This window comes from Pteropus vampyrus, unplaced genomic scaffold (genome assembly GCF_000151845.1).
Source record: "Pteropus vampyrus isolate Shadow unplaced genomic scaffold, Pvam_2.0 Scaffold326, whole genome shotgun sequence".
Classification (NCBI taxonomy): domain Eukaryota; kingdom Metazoa; phylum Chordata; class Mammalia; order Chiroptera; family Pteropodidae; genus Pteropus; species Pteropus vampyrus.
The window spans coordinates 1,359,459-1,376,292 of NW_011889107.1; the positions used below are offsets into that span (position 1 = coordinate 1,359,459).

Consider the following 16,834-nt stretch of genomic DNA (forward strand, 5'->3'; position numbering starts at 1 on the left):
CCTACAGAGCAGGGGAGGAACGGCGGGCACGACCCCGCCCCCTGATCAGCGCTGGGGGAGGAGGCGCGGGGGCGGGGCCCGAGCGCTTTCATTGGTCCTCAGCAGGGCCGTCCCGCCCACGGACTCGGCAGGATCCCTCCCAGAAGCGCGTCAGCGGGTTATTGTTACAACCCGGGGTTTCCCGGGGCAACGGGGGTGGGGCGGGGCTCAGACACTTGGCCCCACCTTCTACTCCCGGGAGGAATGCCCCGCCCCCTGACTCTAGACCCTTGGCGTTTCCACGTCTCAGAAACCTGATGGGGAGGATGATAGAGCTCGCCTTTGTGCCTTAGATTGGGCTGGGGAAAGAGAAAGGGTCAGGCATACCTGGGTCCTGGGCCAAGCTTTGCCATGATTCTAGCTTCTCCATCTTCATGGGCTCTTAGGGTACCTGTGGACATAATTTTAGAGCCTTGGTTCTTAAAGTTTAATGTGTAGCAGAATCAACTTGAAGAGCTTGTGAAAACATATTACCGGACCCCACAGGGTAAGCCTAGCTTGAGGCTGGAGATTTTGCATTTCTAACAAGTTCCCAGGAGAGGCACCCAGGATCACACTTTGCAAACCACTGTTTTAGATTTCTTGGGAGGGTTGTTGGAATAAGTTCTTGCCCCAAAGTTCATCCTGTATTCGGAGAGGCTTTTCATTCATTTTAAGAGATATTTAATGAGCACCTTTGATGCACCATACACTGTTTGGGCCACTATGGCAAGAGCAGCAACAGAGACAGATGGGGTCCCTACTGCATAGACTAGTGGAGGAGTCAGATGTTAATCAGATCATCATATGGCCTCAGAAGGAAGAGGCTGACTAAGAAGTTGGGCAGCCTGTGACTTCATCCCTAGGCTGGGTTTCTAGCCATCATACCACCTGCTAGCCTTTGCTCAGGTATCTCCTCTGCCTAGAACACCCTTTCTCTTCTTCCGGGCCCTCATCAGAGAATCTCTCATTTCTCAAACCTCGGCTCAAATGTCAACTTATCCTCAGCACCTTCTCTAACCCCAGCTTCCAACACCTGTCTCTCTTCCTTGCTTGCTTATACCATTTGCTGCTCTGCCAACAATGCCTTATGTCCCTTTAGGATATTTCTCTTTTGCCAATCAGGAAACTGAGACCCAAATCAGGGAGATGACTCGCCCAGATGGAATAGCCAAGACTAGAATCCCAAGCTCATCAGTCAGTACCACACTCCTGGAGACAGCAACTTGCAGAGTTCTCTGGACAGTGAGAGGACTGGCCCCAGGCCATGGGAGACAACCTCTCTCAAAAATTCCTTCCTTCCAGCTTAGGTCCCAAGGAGTAGGGCCAAGGATGAGGGTGGGGCAGGGCTTCATCACCCCCACCCCCAGGTGGGAACAGGCTCAACTTGTAAATGCCTGGCATGGCATTTACCTGAGTCACATCCCATAGGCAAGGGTAGGCATGGGAACCATTGGCTGCCCCCTACACTCCTCTGCATACATGCACACACACTCCAGGTGGTTCTGTTTAGAGTCACAAGGGATCTGAAATCACTGCTGAACCCCCTCCTACAATTCTCATATGCCTTTACTGCCTGGGGATCCCACAATGGGGGCTGCCCTCTCAGGTACCCTGGTGGCCAGGCAAACCTCCTGCTGGTCTTCATCCCTGGCCCAGCCTGCTCTGTGAGATGGAGGCCTGCTGGGGGCCATACCAGAGCTGGGAGGATTCTTAGCTGGGGGCCCTGGCACAGGCTGCCACTGCAGGGCTGGAAAGCCAGGTTGGCAGAGACGCCCTGACTCAGGCTGACTCAGACTCTGCTCAGGCCCTGCCCCACCCAGTGTCCACATCTGCTGCCTGGACTCTCTTCTGTGGCTCACATCTGGCACTCTCAGCCCCCTCCCCAACTCACACCCCCTCTCCAACTCACACTCATGCCACACACTGACGCTCATTCTTCTTTACTCATGACTTGACCCCTGCTCACACATTCATTATGAGGCAGTATAACATAGTGATTAAGAGTATGGGTAAGTTGCTTAACTACTCAAAGCCTCTATTTCCTAATCTGTAAATGAGTTTTGTCAAAGCACCGACTTCATAGGATATTTGAAGAATTTAATAAAATCATGAATGTCAGCACCAGGCTCAGAGTAAGTGCTCAGTAAAGGCTTGCTGTTTTATTACTGTTGGTGTTGCTCCCACAGATCTTCCCTTCTACTTGTCCCAACGCACACTGTCTCACCTGCTCTCACCATGCATACATTCACACCCACTCACACACACTGACTCACTTACACGTATACTTGCATATGTCCCTTCCACATGCATCCATATTGCACAGACCCAAACCTTCCTGTGGTTCTTGACCCCAGGTCTCTCACATTCCCCTCCCCTCCCCCATGCTTGCTCTCAATCTCCCATGTACCCTCCCTACCACTCCCACATTCATTCCTGTTCACAAACAAGCCCCCACTTGCTTACCTTTGCATTCCTCCACTTCCACACGCGGCACGTTTACTTCTGCTCACACTTTGCAGGACAAACACACTTGACTTCCAATACAGGCATACTTGCTTGCTCACACACTTACAGACACGTGCTTTACCACTCAGCTCATAGTTGAATCACAGAGCTTGAGCACAGACACCCAAACACCCCCAGTGCATGCCTCAGTACCTCAACTGGTCCATCCCCTCCCAGTGCGGAGCATACACCACAGTTCTAACACACTGCCATCAGCAGACAGCCCCTCCCCAGGCCACAGTGACACTCCCCTCACCCTTACAGGACTGTCTCCTCCCTAGCTGCTTCCCCTCCTCCAGTCTCAGCTCCTCAGCCCCTCCCAGCTCTCAGAATAGCCCCTGCCATTGCGGCCACTGCCACCTCCGCTGCTGCCACTGCTGAGCTGTCAGGGCCCGCCAGAGCCCGCTTCCCCAGCACTCAGTGCCAGCTGTCCCGGCTCAGTCAGGGCAAGTGAGGACAGAAGGACGGGATTTTCTAAGGTCTGATGGGAATAGCTGCTCAGAACCCCAAGAACCCCCTTCCAGAGCCCACCTGGAAGCCACTGCCACTTGCCCGGCATTTTCCCAGTCCCCAAAAGGTTTTGCCTGTGTCCCCAGATCCTCATAACAAGTGAAGCCAGAGACAGCGGCCTCTCCTTGATGGCTTAGAGAACCCAAGGTCTGGGGAGGAAGAGGTTTGCTCAAGAAGCACAGTGGGTTGGGAAAAGAGCCAGACCACAGCCAGCCATTCTTAGCCTTGGGGGCTCCAGAGGACCCTCCCCTAAACCACACAGTTATCAAGAACCACCCCCCACCCCCACCTGCCCATGCTGAGCAGAGCCTGGTTGACATTTGATACCACAGTTGTCAGGAAAAAGAATAGCACGAGGTGATGTCTGGGGACGCCTCTGGAGGGGGAGGGACTGGTGTCCAGACAAGGACTCCAGGAGTGGAAAGGGGGAGCGTCTGCAGAAGCCAGAGGGGACATCAGGACAGCTGGGAGAGCCTCCAGGGCAGGCTCAGGCCTGGCCCAGGGACAGAGTCAGGGAGTGGGTGGGGCTCAGCTGAGGCCCTGTGGCTAAGGGGGACAGCGCAGCGGGGGAGAACCCTCATGATAAGACCTAAGGCTCCTTCAGCTGACTCTGCAGTCCATGCCTGCAGCAGAGAGCTCTGCTGGCTTTGAGGAGGCAGCTTGGACCGGCAACTGCTGGGCACCCAAGAATATGGGTCCCAGGCCTAAAGGACCTTGTGTTCTCCTGGGCCAAGGGGCTGTACTACTAATCAATGATAGAGGATTAGTGTGGAAGTGAGCTGTTCTTAAAGACCAAGCTCATTCCACATGCCATCCAATTCAATCCTATATTCTTATCCCCATAAATTTTATTGAGCACTTACTAAGCATCAGCCCCTGCAGAGCACCCAACAGGCATTAGCCAGAAGAATCAGGCTCCTTAGGAGCAAGAACTTTGCCCATCTTGTTCACTGCTATGACTCCAGGACATGGAGCAGGGGCTGACACAGAGATCTTCAATAAATATTTGTTGAATGACAGAATGAACTCATTTTATTCTCACAATCTCCAGAGAGGCAGATAATATTATTGCCTTTTTTGGGTGAGAAAAGTGAGGCTCAGAGAAGGGAAGCGATAGCCTACCTCTTTGGGACTCAAACTGGAGTCTGGGTTTGCTCTTTACAGAGCACCTAGAGGCAGGAGGAAATGAGCTTAAGAACAAATCCCTCCCTTCACTGAGCCTCACTTTCCTTATCTGTGAAATGGGAATGGCTATATTTTCCTGTGGGGAATAATGAAGATCACATGCATACAATATACAGCAAACGTCAGACAAATGTATGTTCCCTTCATCCTTCTTCACCTTGAGTTTGCTCTGATATTCTGAATTTCAGCACAACCACACCTGGGATCCACGATGCCTGTACGTCGCCCCTTTTTCAGTACTATAGGAAGTACCTAGTAGTTCCTAGTAGTTACTAGGGCTGCTGTAAAAAAAGTACCAAAGTGGCTTTAAACAACAGGCATTTATTTTCTCACAGTCCTGGAGGCTAGCAGCCTGAAACCAAAGCATTGGCAGAGTCATGCTCTATTTGAAGTCTCAAGGGGAAAATCCTCTCTCACCTCTTCCTAGGTTCAGGCAGTCCTTGGTGCTCTTTGTTTTGTAGACGCATCATTCTAGTCTCTGCCTCCATCTTTACTAGGTAGTCTTCCCTGTCTTTTCTCCCTAACTTCACATAGCATTCACCTTTCTGTGTCTCTCCCCTTATAATGACACCAGCCATGTAGGATTAGCGGCCCACCCTACTCCAGTATGACTTAATTTTAGCTAATCACATCTACATTCTTTATTTCTAAATAAGGTCACATTCTGAGGTTCCAGGAAGAGCATGACTTTGGCGGGCGGCGGGGGTGGGGGGGCACTAGTCAACACAGTACAAGAGGTCTAATGGAAATGATATAGGATTTGGAGGCAGGCAGGACCAGGTTTGAATTCTGCCTCCTTCACTAAGAAGCTGTTTGACTTCAGACTTCTCTGAGCCTTGTTTCTTACTGTGTAAAGTAAGGACAACAACCCTGATCACACAGGCATGTTGAAGGGAAAAGATGAGGTGAGGACTTGACAACAGTGCCCAGCAGAAGGAGACTTAGCATCTCGCCATGGCCTCATTGCCATGCCCTGCTTTGCCCTGCCCTGTCCTGCCCATGAGACCTCTCCTCTGATTGTCCTGACTCCGGCCTGTCATCTTCTTGATCCAGTGGTGCTATTGGAACATGAGGCTGCAATGCCCCGCTACTGGCCTTGCTCTTGGCTAAGTCATGTCTCCGTCCCTCAGAGGCTCTGTTTTCTGATCAGTCAAATGAGTAGAAGGCCTGGAGCAGATGATCTTGAAGGTTCCACCTGAGGCCGATGTTCGCAGAGTCCTGAGACCTCCTTGCAAAATACTAAAGTAGTTTGTAATTCTAAAAGAGTCATGACTGTTAGGAGGAGTCCAAAAGAGAGTGAGGTTTCTAGGAGTTTTCTTCTTCCAGCTGCCTCCTCCTCGCCAGGTCTCCTCAGGCCCACCAGACCATGGAGACAGCAGACTTCATCAAGCCATAGAGCTTGAGTCTATGACGAGCCCCTAAATTCTCCCCCAAACTGCTCCTGGGTTCGCTGTTCTCCCCTTGGCAGCAATGGCCCCAGCACTGGACAGCAGGTAGCTATGGATGAAAGCAGCAAGTGCCAGCCCTATTCAAGGACTTGCTGTGTGACCCTGGACTGGTCATTTACCTCAGTTTCCCCATCTGCAAAATGGAGATCACAACACCTACCCCCAGAGTTGGCATGAGAATGAAAAAAGATTACATGGCAGAGAAGGACTGGTATAACCACTGAAGAATTATAAATATTTCTCTCTCTGGCTCAACCTTGCCCTGTGTCCCCTGGGTGCATGGCAGACATCTCTACCTCCTCAGCCTGAGTTGTTGTCATGACCCCACAGTATGAGAAATCCTGGTAGGAGAGGCCGTGGACTCCTAGTGAATTAGGATAATCAGAGTAACCAGCCCAACTGAGGTGCCAGGAGGAGGCTAACAGTTACAGAAGGCCTCCCATGTGCCAGGAGCCATGCTGTGTGCGCCCTCTCATTTCATCCTGAAAGCCCCACTCTGCAGTCGTCAGCAGTTTCCCATTTGGCAGATGGGGGAACTGAGAATATCTGCTGAAGGAACCACACAGGGTTGTTGTGAGGATAATAATAATAATAATAGCAAATATAATAATAATATTTATCAAGCACTTACTAAGTGCAGCCTCTATGCTAAGTGATTCTGTAGTTCTCCCTTGATCCTTAATTAACCCTGAAAGCTTGGGATTGTTTCAGACGGGGCAGCAGAGGCTCAGAGATGTGAAATGACTTTCTCCAGGTTGCAGAGCTAGGATCTAAGCCAGAGTTTTCCAACCTTAAAGCCAGTGTTTTCACTGTGGCAACTGCTTTCTCTCACCTGGTTGCTGCCTGCACAGGTGGGTGATGCCAAATATGGGTGGCACAGATTGCCCCGGCCAAGTGTGGCTGACAGGGAAGCAGCTTGTTTTATGAAACACACTCAGCCCACACACTTAACTTTTATACTTTAATCCTAGCAATTTGATACTTGGGTTAGACTAAGTGAGGACGAGCCAAAAATGTGGTCCATGTAAATGATGTCATCCCACCCTCCTAAGCTTTCATCACCCAGGTGCCGAGATGGCCCCTTTGGGTGGCCTGGCCCTGCCTAGTGCCCTGGGACCTGGGTCCAGCCCCGGCTTGAATTGCAGCTGCTTCTCCACCACTCCTCTGGGTGCTACACATGGCTGAGCATAGCCCCACTACCATAACTGCAACTCTAGCTGCAGGGCCCAGGAGAGTCATGCATATCCAGGCTCTCTCTGCAGCTGCCCTTCGGAGGCCCCCTCACTTGACAAAGGGACCTAATGCTGTACACACTCTCTCCAAGCCTGGCTCTTCTGCACACTTGTCCTGAGGCTTCAGTTTACCTCCTGTCCTCCCCCACTTCCATGTGGAGGGAGCACAGGAATGGAGCCCAGCAGGCCCGGGTTAGTATCCTGTGACCATGGCCACTTCTTCCTGAGCCTCAGTTCCTTAATCATTAGGCTAAGTGGGCCATCCCTACTTCGCTGGACCATTACAAGGATGATAATAATGACAAAGATAATAATGAGATTATTTATCAATGGCCTATCAAGTGCAAGACCTATGCTAAGTGATTCCATGGCTCTTACTGATCCTTTATCAACCTGGGGAGATTGCTATTATTTCATTGTCATTCCCATTTCACAGATGAAGATGTAGTAACAGAAGTTCCCAGCACATGGCAGGCACTTGACAAGTGCTTTCTTTTAATAGCTTTTGTTTTTTCAGCAGTCTTAACTCATAAATTAAATTGGCTATGCTCAAGTCAAACCAGGGCATACAACCGTTCTTCCCACCTGGACATCTGTAGGTATCCAGGTTGCTCTGTGACTTTAGTGTGACAAATTGGATGCCCAGGCTGGTTGCCTGTTCTCAGCTATTTCATCCTGAGAACCCTCCTGGCTTGAACTTGTGAAGAGACAGTTCTGGGCTCAGGAGACGTGGCATCAAACGTAACGCCTCTGAACCTCAGCTTCTCTGTTAATATCTCAGAGTCGATGGTTGTAAAACAAGGCACAGAGTAGGTACTCCCAAACTGTTGGCTGCACAGTCTCTTCATCCAATTTAGTTACATAAATGAGTCAGAATTGAAGACCAAGTAAAAATACTGACCAGCGCAATACGCAAGAGAGCCATAAACACGGGGAACAAACCAGGGTTAAGTGTGGAGTGGATGGGGCATGGCTCTCCTGTTGGGGCTGGACAGGCCCTTTGCCCCCACAGTGCAGCAGGTGCAGCCCCTTTTGCCTGCTGGGAAGCATAGAGGTAAATCTTGTATTCAACTGCAGCAACTATCTTCAGTTTAGGTTTAAGGTTCCTTCTCTTCTCCCATTTTATCACAAAACTCTCACTCCTTTTCCCCATTTAATGGTCCTATTGTTATTGTATATGTAATTTTATGAAAATTAGAATCTACCCAAAGCCCCTTTTTTGGAAGTAGACTTGACATAAAAGGTAGATGAGGGCAAGAAGCAGAGTTGTGGGAAGTAAGTCACATGCAGGGTGAAGACAAAACCAGAGCACCACCCTCACATACCTGATAAATGCCTAGCATCCTTCAAAACTCAGCTTAGTTGTTGCCTCCTCTGAGAAGCCTTCAGGACCCCTGCGGATATACCAGTTCTTCCTCCTCTGTTCCTGGTACACTTTCCTTGTTCTCCTCATTCTCTGCTGTAATTATGTTTCCACTACGAGTCTGTGAGGTCCTCTAGCACTAGGTCTTTATCCCACTAATTTCTCAGGCCCAGCACAGGACCTGAATGGGTCAGGGTGGGTGGGGAAAGGGGATATGAGAGGCTTCACAAAGGTGAACCATTTGAGCTGGGAATACGTGTATTTGGCAGGTACTGATATACAGCCCTGAGCTCTGGGAAGAAATGTGGACAGGAGATATGAATTTGGGAGTCCTTGCCACAGAGATAGTGAAACTGTGGGAATGGCTAAGACTCTGGGGATGATGTGGAACAAGATGTAGAGAGAGCAGAGAGCAAAAGGGGGATGCTGAAGGACACCAGCAGATTAGGGGGAGCAGAGCAAGGGTAGACAACAAAAAATTCTGGGAAGGAGAAGCCAGAGAGCTAACAAAGGATGGACTCTTGAAAGCCAAGAGAAGAGAGTGGTTAAAGAAGGAACTAGTAGTGCAAATGTTACAGACAGGTCAAGAAAGGGAAGCTTAAATGCATGTGCTATAGTACATACTTTCTCAGACCAGTGCAGGCCAAAAAGTGAGTCAGCAGCTACCCCTACCATTTGCCAGTAGCCTCCAGCAAGGGAAAGGCCAGCCCCTAAAGCTCATGTAAGAAATCCTAGTTAGGGGCCCTCTAAGTGGAGCCTGAAGACACTTAAGAGGCAATATGGAGGTGAGCAGGGACTGAATCCCTCTGCATGAGGCCCTGCTGAGTCTCTGAACAGCTCTGAGCCTCAGTTTCCACATTTGTGAAAGGGGATAACATCCAAACTTTAATCAGGGTTGTGTAAGAACTGGATGATATCACTGTAAGATACCTGGTACATAGTGTGCACTTGACAAAAGTTAGTGCTCTCAATTTTTATTTTAATATTACAATGTCTATCTCTGATGATAATCCTGAATCAAGAAAAAGGAGGTGTGAATTCATGTCAATTATCCTTTTGGGGGGAATACAGGGAATGGTGCAATATACTTTAGAAAGATTCACAATAGAAGTCACATGTTTTATTTTCGAAGATGGTCGGTTTTAGTGATGGGGTACCCCAGACCACCAAGCTCCCCTCCAGCCGCATCATCCTGTGTTCTTCCCAGAGAGGAGTAGTCATCTGTGAATGATGTCTCCATTCAGAGGACAGTGGAGAGCCTCCCCTATTCCAGACTCAGAAACAGAGATTCTGTGAAATAAAGTGATTTGCTCAAAGTCACACAGGTGACAGATGAAGAGAGGAAGCCTCAGGCGATGGGATGTCTGGGTTTTACTCTGACACATCCTGGTGGAGCAGGAACAAGCACAGGGAGAGTCTGGGACCTGACTATATAACCACCCACCATTGCGAGACAGCTCTGAGGAGAAAGACCAGACACCTGAGCAGATGGAGGCATTTCCATCCTTCTGCAAACACACCTCAAAACACTGCCATCACCTGACCTTGTCTGTTACTTAGGGAAGAAGTCATGACAAAGAAGGGGGCAAGATTTGGGGCTGCCTGCCTGAAACTGAGCCCCACTGGCATCCGTGGTGGGCGGGAAGGCAGGAACAACCAGCCAGCCTGCAAGATGAATCCAAAAGCCCCGGGAGTGGGGAAGAGATCAGATCTCTCTGAGCTTCAGTTTCCTCATCTGGGTAACAGAGATAAGAAAATCTCCCTCAGGGGACTTCCTAGAAAATATATAAGAGAACACATAGAGAGACCCCCAGGTGGTTTTTGGCACAGAGTTGGTGCTTTTCTTTCCTCTCTCCTCATATTTGTCAGGTGAGAAAACTGATGCCCAGAGAGGGGCAGTGACCTCTCCATGGTCACATATGTAGTGAGCTAGTGAGAGAACTAAGACTAGGACCCAGAGCTCACAGTCATAGGCCCTTAACTTGAGGCACTAGTTTATTCTTTTTTTCCCGAAACAGGCTGATGTATCAGCCACAGTACCCAAGCCAGTTCAGACCATTTTGATGTAAGTAAAATCTAGAACTGCCTCACATTGTCCAATACCACAGCCACTAGTCCCACGTGGCTACTGAGCACTGGAAATGTGGTTAATCTCAAATAAAATGTGCTACAAGCATAAAAACACATCAGATTTTGAAGATGTTGTATGGAAAAAAGTGTTTAAGGTATCCTCTGATTTTTATAGTGATTATATGTTGAAATGATCATATTTCAGCTTTATTGGGTTAAAAAAATAAAATATAGTTTTGAGTTAATGTTACCTATTTTTTACTTTTACTAAGGCGATTACTAGAAAATTTCAAATTATACATGTGGCTCACATTGTAGTGGAATAGCACAGGTCTCAAATGCCAGAGGAGATAGGGCTGCCCTATCTGTGCAGAGGGGACTGAGTTGAATTCTAGATGCACATCTCAAGAGGCAAGTAGGTAGGGAGGGACATATCCAGAGAGAGAGAAGAGGGCGGGGAAAGGACTCAGAAGGAGGCCACAGCATTATATAACTCAGGGACACTGCAGACATCATAGTCCAGTGGGGCTGTATTTTGTGACCCCATGAACCATGTCACTGAAGGGACAGTTGAAGGACCTGGACTAGTTCCTCCTGGAGAAGCTATTTGGAGAGGGAACGTGATCACTGTCTCCAAATAGCAAAGGACAGTCACGGGGCCGAGGAATCAGACGTGTTCTGTGTGGCCTCAAAGAAGAGAGTTGGACTCTGAGGAGGAGCTCCAGGGAAGCAGACTTCCACTCAAGGGCAGGCCAGGACTGTCCCCAGTGGGGTTGTGCTGCCTCTTCTGGGGGCACAGAGGTTGAATGGAGGGAGCCTGGTGGAATTGCCTTAGGAAGGGTTAGCATGGAAGGAAAAAAAAACGTTGCTAGATTACCTAAAGTGGAATCTGCCCTCGCACCTGGAGCCTCTGGAGCATTTCTGGGCTGGTGGCTGCTGCAGGTAGGTCAGAACAGAGGGGATCCCTCAGTTTCCAGCCTAATAATAACAACACTACAATAAGCTCTTACAGCAGTCCCCCCTTATCCATGGAGGATACTTTCCAAGATGCCCAGTAGATACCTAAAACTGTAGATAGTACTGAACCCTATAAGTACTGTTTTTTCCTATACATACATACCTCTGATAAAGTTTAATTTATAAATTAGGCACAATAAGAGATTAGCGATAATAACTAACAAGAAAAGAGAACGTTTATAACAATATACTGTAATAAAAGTTACGTGAAGGGCTATGGGACCATTATTAAGTAAAATAAGTGAGACTTGAACAAAAGCACTGTGATACTAGGACAGTCGATCTCATAACTGATATGGCTACTGACTAATGAGTAGGTAGCATATACGGTGTGGAAACACTGGATAAAAGATGATTCACGTTCGGGGCTGGACAGAGCAGGACTGCTCGAGATTTCACCATGCTACTCAGAATAGTGCACAATTTAAAACTTATAAATTGTTTATTTCTGGAAATTTCCACTTAATATTTTTGGGCCATGGTTGACCATGGGTAACTGAAACCACGGGAAGCTAAATGGCAGGTAAGAAGGAACTACTGTATTGAGCATCTACTATGTGCCAGGGAACTTTACACATATTATCATTAATCTTCTCACCCAACCCTGATGAGGTGGCTTCCATTTTCCTTATTAGGTGAGTAGGAAAACCGAGGCTAAGAGAAGAGGACTAGACAAGGCAACTTGTCCAAGGTTACCCAGCCAGGAAGATGTAGGACTTGAACCTGGTTTGGCTGATACCAGTGCCCACAAGCGTGGGGCAGTCTTCCTCAGGGAGCTAGAGGGGCAAGGGCCAGCTGGAGCCCTGAGGGACTGGGTTGTTCTTCACGGGAAGCCAGGGCCCCACTGGGCTCTCCAATTAGCGAGAGCAGAGAAATCAGAGGCAGCAACAAGCTCTGCTAATGAGCTGCCACATTAAACAATGAGTCACACTTCCATACGGTGCCGCTCCAGCCCTAACCCGGAACAAACAAGCTGTGAGAAACAGTTTACAAAACAGCGAGGTGTGACTGTCTCCCTGCTGCCGCCCGCTGCTGCCACAAACACCGGCACTGCAGCCACCAACGTGCCCACCGCCCACAAGCAGACACAGGCACAGAGGCAGGCCTGGAAGGAGGGCTCCAGAGCCAGCCCTGGCTTCTGAGCTCAGGGGAGTCCCTGAATGACCCAAGGACAGACCCCAAGTTGCAACTTCCACTGCCATTTTAGCCATTTCCTGGGACTTAGGGGCTCTGTCATTTGGTCATTCTATGACCTAAGGCAAGTGACAATCTCCCTGGGTCTCAGTTCCTTTACCTGATAATAATAAGATCTAGCTCATTTATCAATTGTGATGATTCAATGTGATTATCACATAAACTGCCTACTGCATGCCTGGCACACAGTAGGTATGCAATAAACCATGAATCCCTTCCCATGGAAGGAATACAACTCAAAGCCAGTCTCATAGAATGCTCCCAATAATAGGGACTGTTTTCCTTTTCCTGTCCTATATTATATTTTTTTGTGCCCCCGGCTTACCCCGCTGCTGAACTATAGGATCCTGTGGGCGGGGAATGTCTTACTCATATCTACACTCCCAGGACCAACTCAGGGAGGCAGCATGGTGAATTGGGAAGAGCAACAGGCTTTGGGGGCAGATCATGTTTCTGGCAGTTATTAGCTGTGTGATCCCTGGAAGCTATGGTAAGAACCATTTCTTGAACTCTATCCTGTGCCAGACAAGTGTTTCATGTACATTATGTAATTTTATGCAGTGAGGGGTATTATTATCCCATCTAACAGATGAGGAATTACATTCTCAGAGTAGTTGAATAGCATGGTGTAGTAGCTTGCAATGTGTCAGCTCAGCTCAGCTCAATTGCATTTCCCAGAATTCCCCTTCCTGCATGTTATGGTTAGAATCTTCTAGTGGTTCTGCTTCTTTAATTGGACTCTGATTGATATACATGGCACAGTTTCCACAGTATAAAGTTAGTGATGAAGTTGGAATTCAAAATACATTTGCTTGCCATTCAGCTCTAGATTTTTCAACTATTCTACCCTGATAATAATAGCTAATACTTATATAGTAACTATATGTCAGTTACATTTTAACTCATTTAATTCTCATAACAATCCTGTAAGGTAGTTTTTATTTTTATCATTCCATTTTTACAGATGAGGAAACTGAGGCCCAGAGAGGTTAAATAATCTGTCCAAGGTCATACAACTAATAAATATTTGGTTAGACCATCCATATTTTTATCTGTTACATTATTCTGCCTCTTGACTCTACTATACTACATCTCATTCTCTGAGCCTCATTTTTCCTCATCTGTAAAATGGGGGTGATCATTACTTAATATAAAGATTATAGTGCTAATTAAATAAGAAAATGTAGTTACAGGGCTTCTGGGAAGATGAGATAACAGGGAGTGGATTTACCCTCTGTCTTGAGCAACTGAAAACCTAGATAAAATATATGAAACAACAGTTTTCAAACATTGAACATCACGCAACACAAAATAGCAATCCCTGAGAGATGAGAAACTAATGAGGTAAGCCCTACAATTGCCAGCTTCTGCCTGGAGAGAGTTTACAGGCTACAGCACAGGGAACAGGGTCCCAGCTGTCTCCCTATGTTAAGGAGACAGAGCAGGGAGTCTGGGGAGGCCAAAGCAACTAAAGTTCACAGGAAAGGAATTTCAGAGAAGAGAGCTTTGCAGAAAGAGAACTTCAAAGATCTGCTGAGCGTTCCTCCTCAAACCGTCAGCTGAATATTGAGCAGCACTTGTTTGTGAGGAAACTACACAAGTTTGAGGAAAGACTATCCCAATGGAGCAGAGGAAACAACTTCCAAAATACACACAAGACCTGGAATGGTTCGTATCCCTACCAGCCAGAGTGAAAACCCTCATTAATCACAGGGCATCAAGTTGATTCCTTAGAAGGGTATTGCTTTGGTAGGGGGTTGGGGGTGGAGGTAATGGCCCTATCTAATAAAGTTGAAAAGCAAATCTATTAAACTATTTTCAAGCAACGTGACAGCTTTCTAAAATAAAGCTTAAGAATATTTTAAGAATATTAAAATGGCAACCATACAACAAGGTAAAATTCACAATGTCTGGCACCCAACCAAAAACTACTACGCATGTAAAAAAAAAAAAGCTGGAAAATACAACCCATAATGAGGAAAAAAGTTAATCAATAAAAACAGACCCCAAAATAACCCAGAAGGTAGAATTAGTATATAAGGACATTAAAACAGTATAACAATATAACTACTTTCATATACTCAAGAAGTTATTGTCAAAAGTGATCAAACTTCTAGAACATGAAAAAATACAATGTCTGATATGAAAAAACACACTGGATTGGATTAATAGATTTAATTATATAGAAGAAAGGATTCATAAATTTGAGCACATAGCAATTGAAATTATCCAAAAGGAAATATATAGAGAAAAATATTTTTAATAGACAGATCATCAATGAGCTATGGCACAACTCCAAGAGGCCTAATATATGTGTGACTGGACTCCCCAAAGGAGTAGGGGAGCAGAAAAATGTTGAAGAAGTAATAGTCAAAACATTTCCAACTTTGATAAAAACTATAAACCATTAATTCAAAAATCTCAATAAACATTAAGCATAATAAATATGAATAAAACTTCACCAAGGCAAGTTTAATATTACAACTTTATAATAATAACGTTGTTTAAAACCAGTGATAAAGAGAAAATATGAAAAGCAGCCATTAAAAAAAAACATATCACATAAAAAGGAATAAAGATAAGAATGACAGCAGACTTCTCACTGGAAACAATTTAAGTCAGAAGACAGTGGTACAACATCTTTAAAGTGCTGAATGTAAAAATAAAACAAAACCATCAACCTAGAATTCTATTACCAGTCAAAATATATTTCAAAACAAAGGTGAAATAAAGACATTTTTAAAAATAAAAATAAAAGCAGAAATAATGAATCACTAGCAGACCTACACTACAAGAAATGTTATAGGAAGACCTTGAGGCAGAAGGGAAAATGATACCAGATGGAAATCTGGATCTACACAAAAGAATGAGGACTTCTGGAAATGGTAACTATGTGGGAAAAGATGAAATACTTTTTTCCTTATTTAAAAAATATTCTTAAAGGACAATTTATAGGTTATAGCAAAAAAAATTAATAATAACAAGTATTCTGACTTTATAATATATATAAAAGTAAAATTGTGACAACAATAGCATAAAGGCAGTCCAAGATGGCGGCATAGGAAGACCCTAAACTCACGTCCTAGGGACACATCAAATTTATATCTACAGACAGAGCAATACCTTCTGAAGAACTGAGAGCTCTCTGAACAGTTTCTGCACAACAAACAAGAGAGAGACCACACAGAAATGGGTAGGAGAATTGGAGATCTTGCACCACAGGCACCCCATTACAGCACACTGCCCTGCAGTTGGGAGGGATCCTGGAGGAGCTCACGCAGACGCACCCACCCTGAGGCACAGTGAAAAAATAGTGGTTTAAAGAAGACCTAGGCTATGCAGAGAGGAAATCCATTTACTAACCCTAGAGCATCTGTTAAGTGGGAGGAGAGCTGTGAGAACTCTCTCCACGGTGGTGTCGGAGGCATTGGAGAGCACCATTTGTGGCCTTTCTCCCTTCCCTTTGATCACAGGGCAGGAGCTTAATCCAGGAACTCTAGCTGCAGGCCACAGCCATCCTAGTTCACTCCAGGACCCAGGCCCACAGTAGCTCTACTGCTTGTCCCCAGGACTCTCTGAGGCCCTTTCCTGCTCTATCTATAGCTCCAGGGTGGTGGGGCTTATCTCCAAGTCTCCCTGTGGCCTACTTCAGCTCCAGTTTTCAGCTGCATGACTTGCCCCCAGAATGCCCCTTAGCTCACAGTGGCTCTAGCTACAGCTCCTGCCCAGATGTGACTTGTCCAGGGGACTTCCTGTAGACCACACCCACTTCAGCTACAGCCTCAGTGGCTTACCTCTGGGAATCCCTACCATTGGCATCTTCTCTAGATTCAGCTCCAGGTCCTGGTGTGGCTTGCCCTTGGGACTACCGAGGCCTGAGCTCACTCCAGCTCCAACTGTCCTACCAAGGCAGTCCCAGTCAAGTTTGTTCCTGGGGCTTTCCCTTGGCCCATGCCCATTCCAGCTACAGCTCCAGGTCCCAGTGAGGCTTGCTCTGCAGTACTCCCTGCAGCCCACATACACTCCAGGTCCAATTGGCCTGCCAAAGACACCCAGAATTCACAGTCTACAAAGGGGTAACTCCTACACAAGGTCACTCCTTCAAGAACAGGAGAGGTTGCTGTTTTGCCTAATTTACATAAACAAACACAGAGAGACAGAAAAAATGAGGAGACATAGAAATATGTTCCAAACAAAAGACCAGGACGAAACTCTAGAAAAAGAACCAGAGACGAGCAATCTATCAGATAAAAAGTTCAAAACACTGGTTATAAGGATGCTCAATGAAC

The 16,834-nt window shown here is 46.8% G+C and overlaps 1 protein-coding gene across 6 annotated transcripts in view; it reads right to left on the reverse strand.

Moving 5' to 3' along the window:
• The window catches only part of FOXO6 (forkhead box O6), a 117,052-nt gene that overhangs the window by 21,261 nt on the left and 78,957 nt on the right, over window positions 1-16,834 (reverse strand). For 2 of the 6 annotated variants that reach the window (XM_023521994.1, XM_023521997.1), the window contains exon 2: window positions 367-430. In XM_023521994.1, coding sequence (XP_023377762.1) covers window positions 367-415 — 49 coding nt within the window. In that variant the 5' untranslated portion in view covers window positions 416-430. Of the gene's footprint in view, window positions 1-366; window positions 431-2,484; window positions 3,533-16,834 lie in introns of those variants that run through there. The other 4 variants (XM_023521993.1, XM_023521992.1, XM_023521995.1 and 1 more) reach the window with 4 other exon arrangements.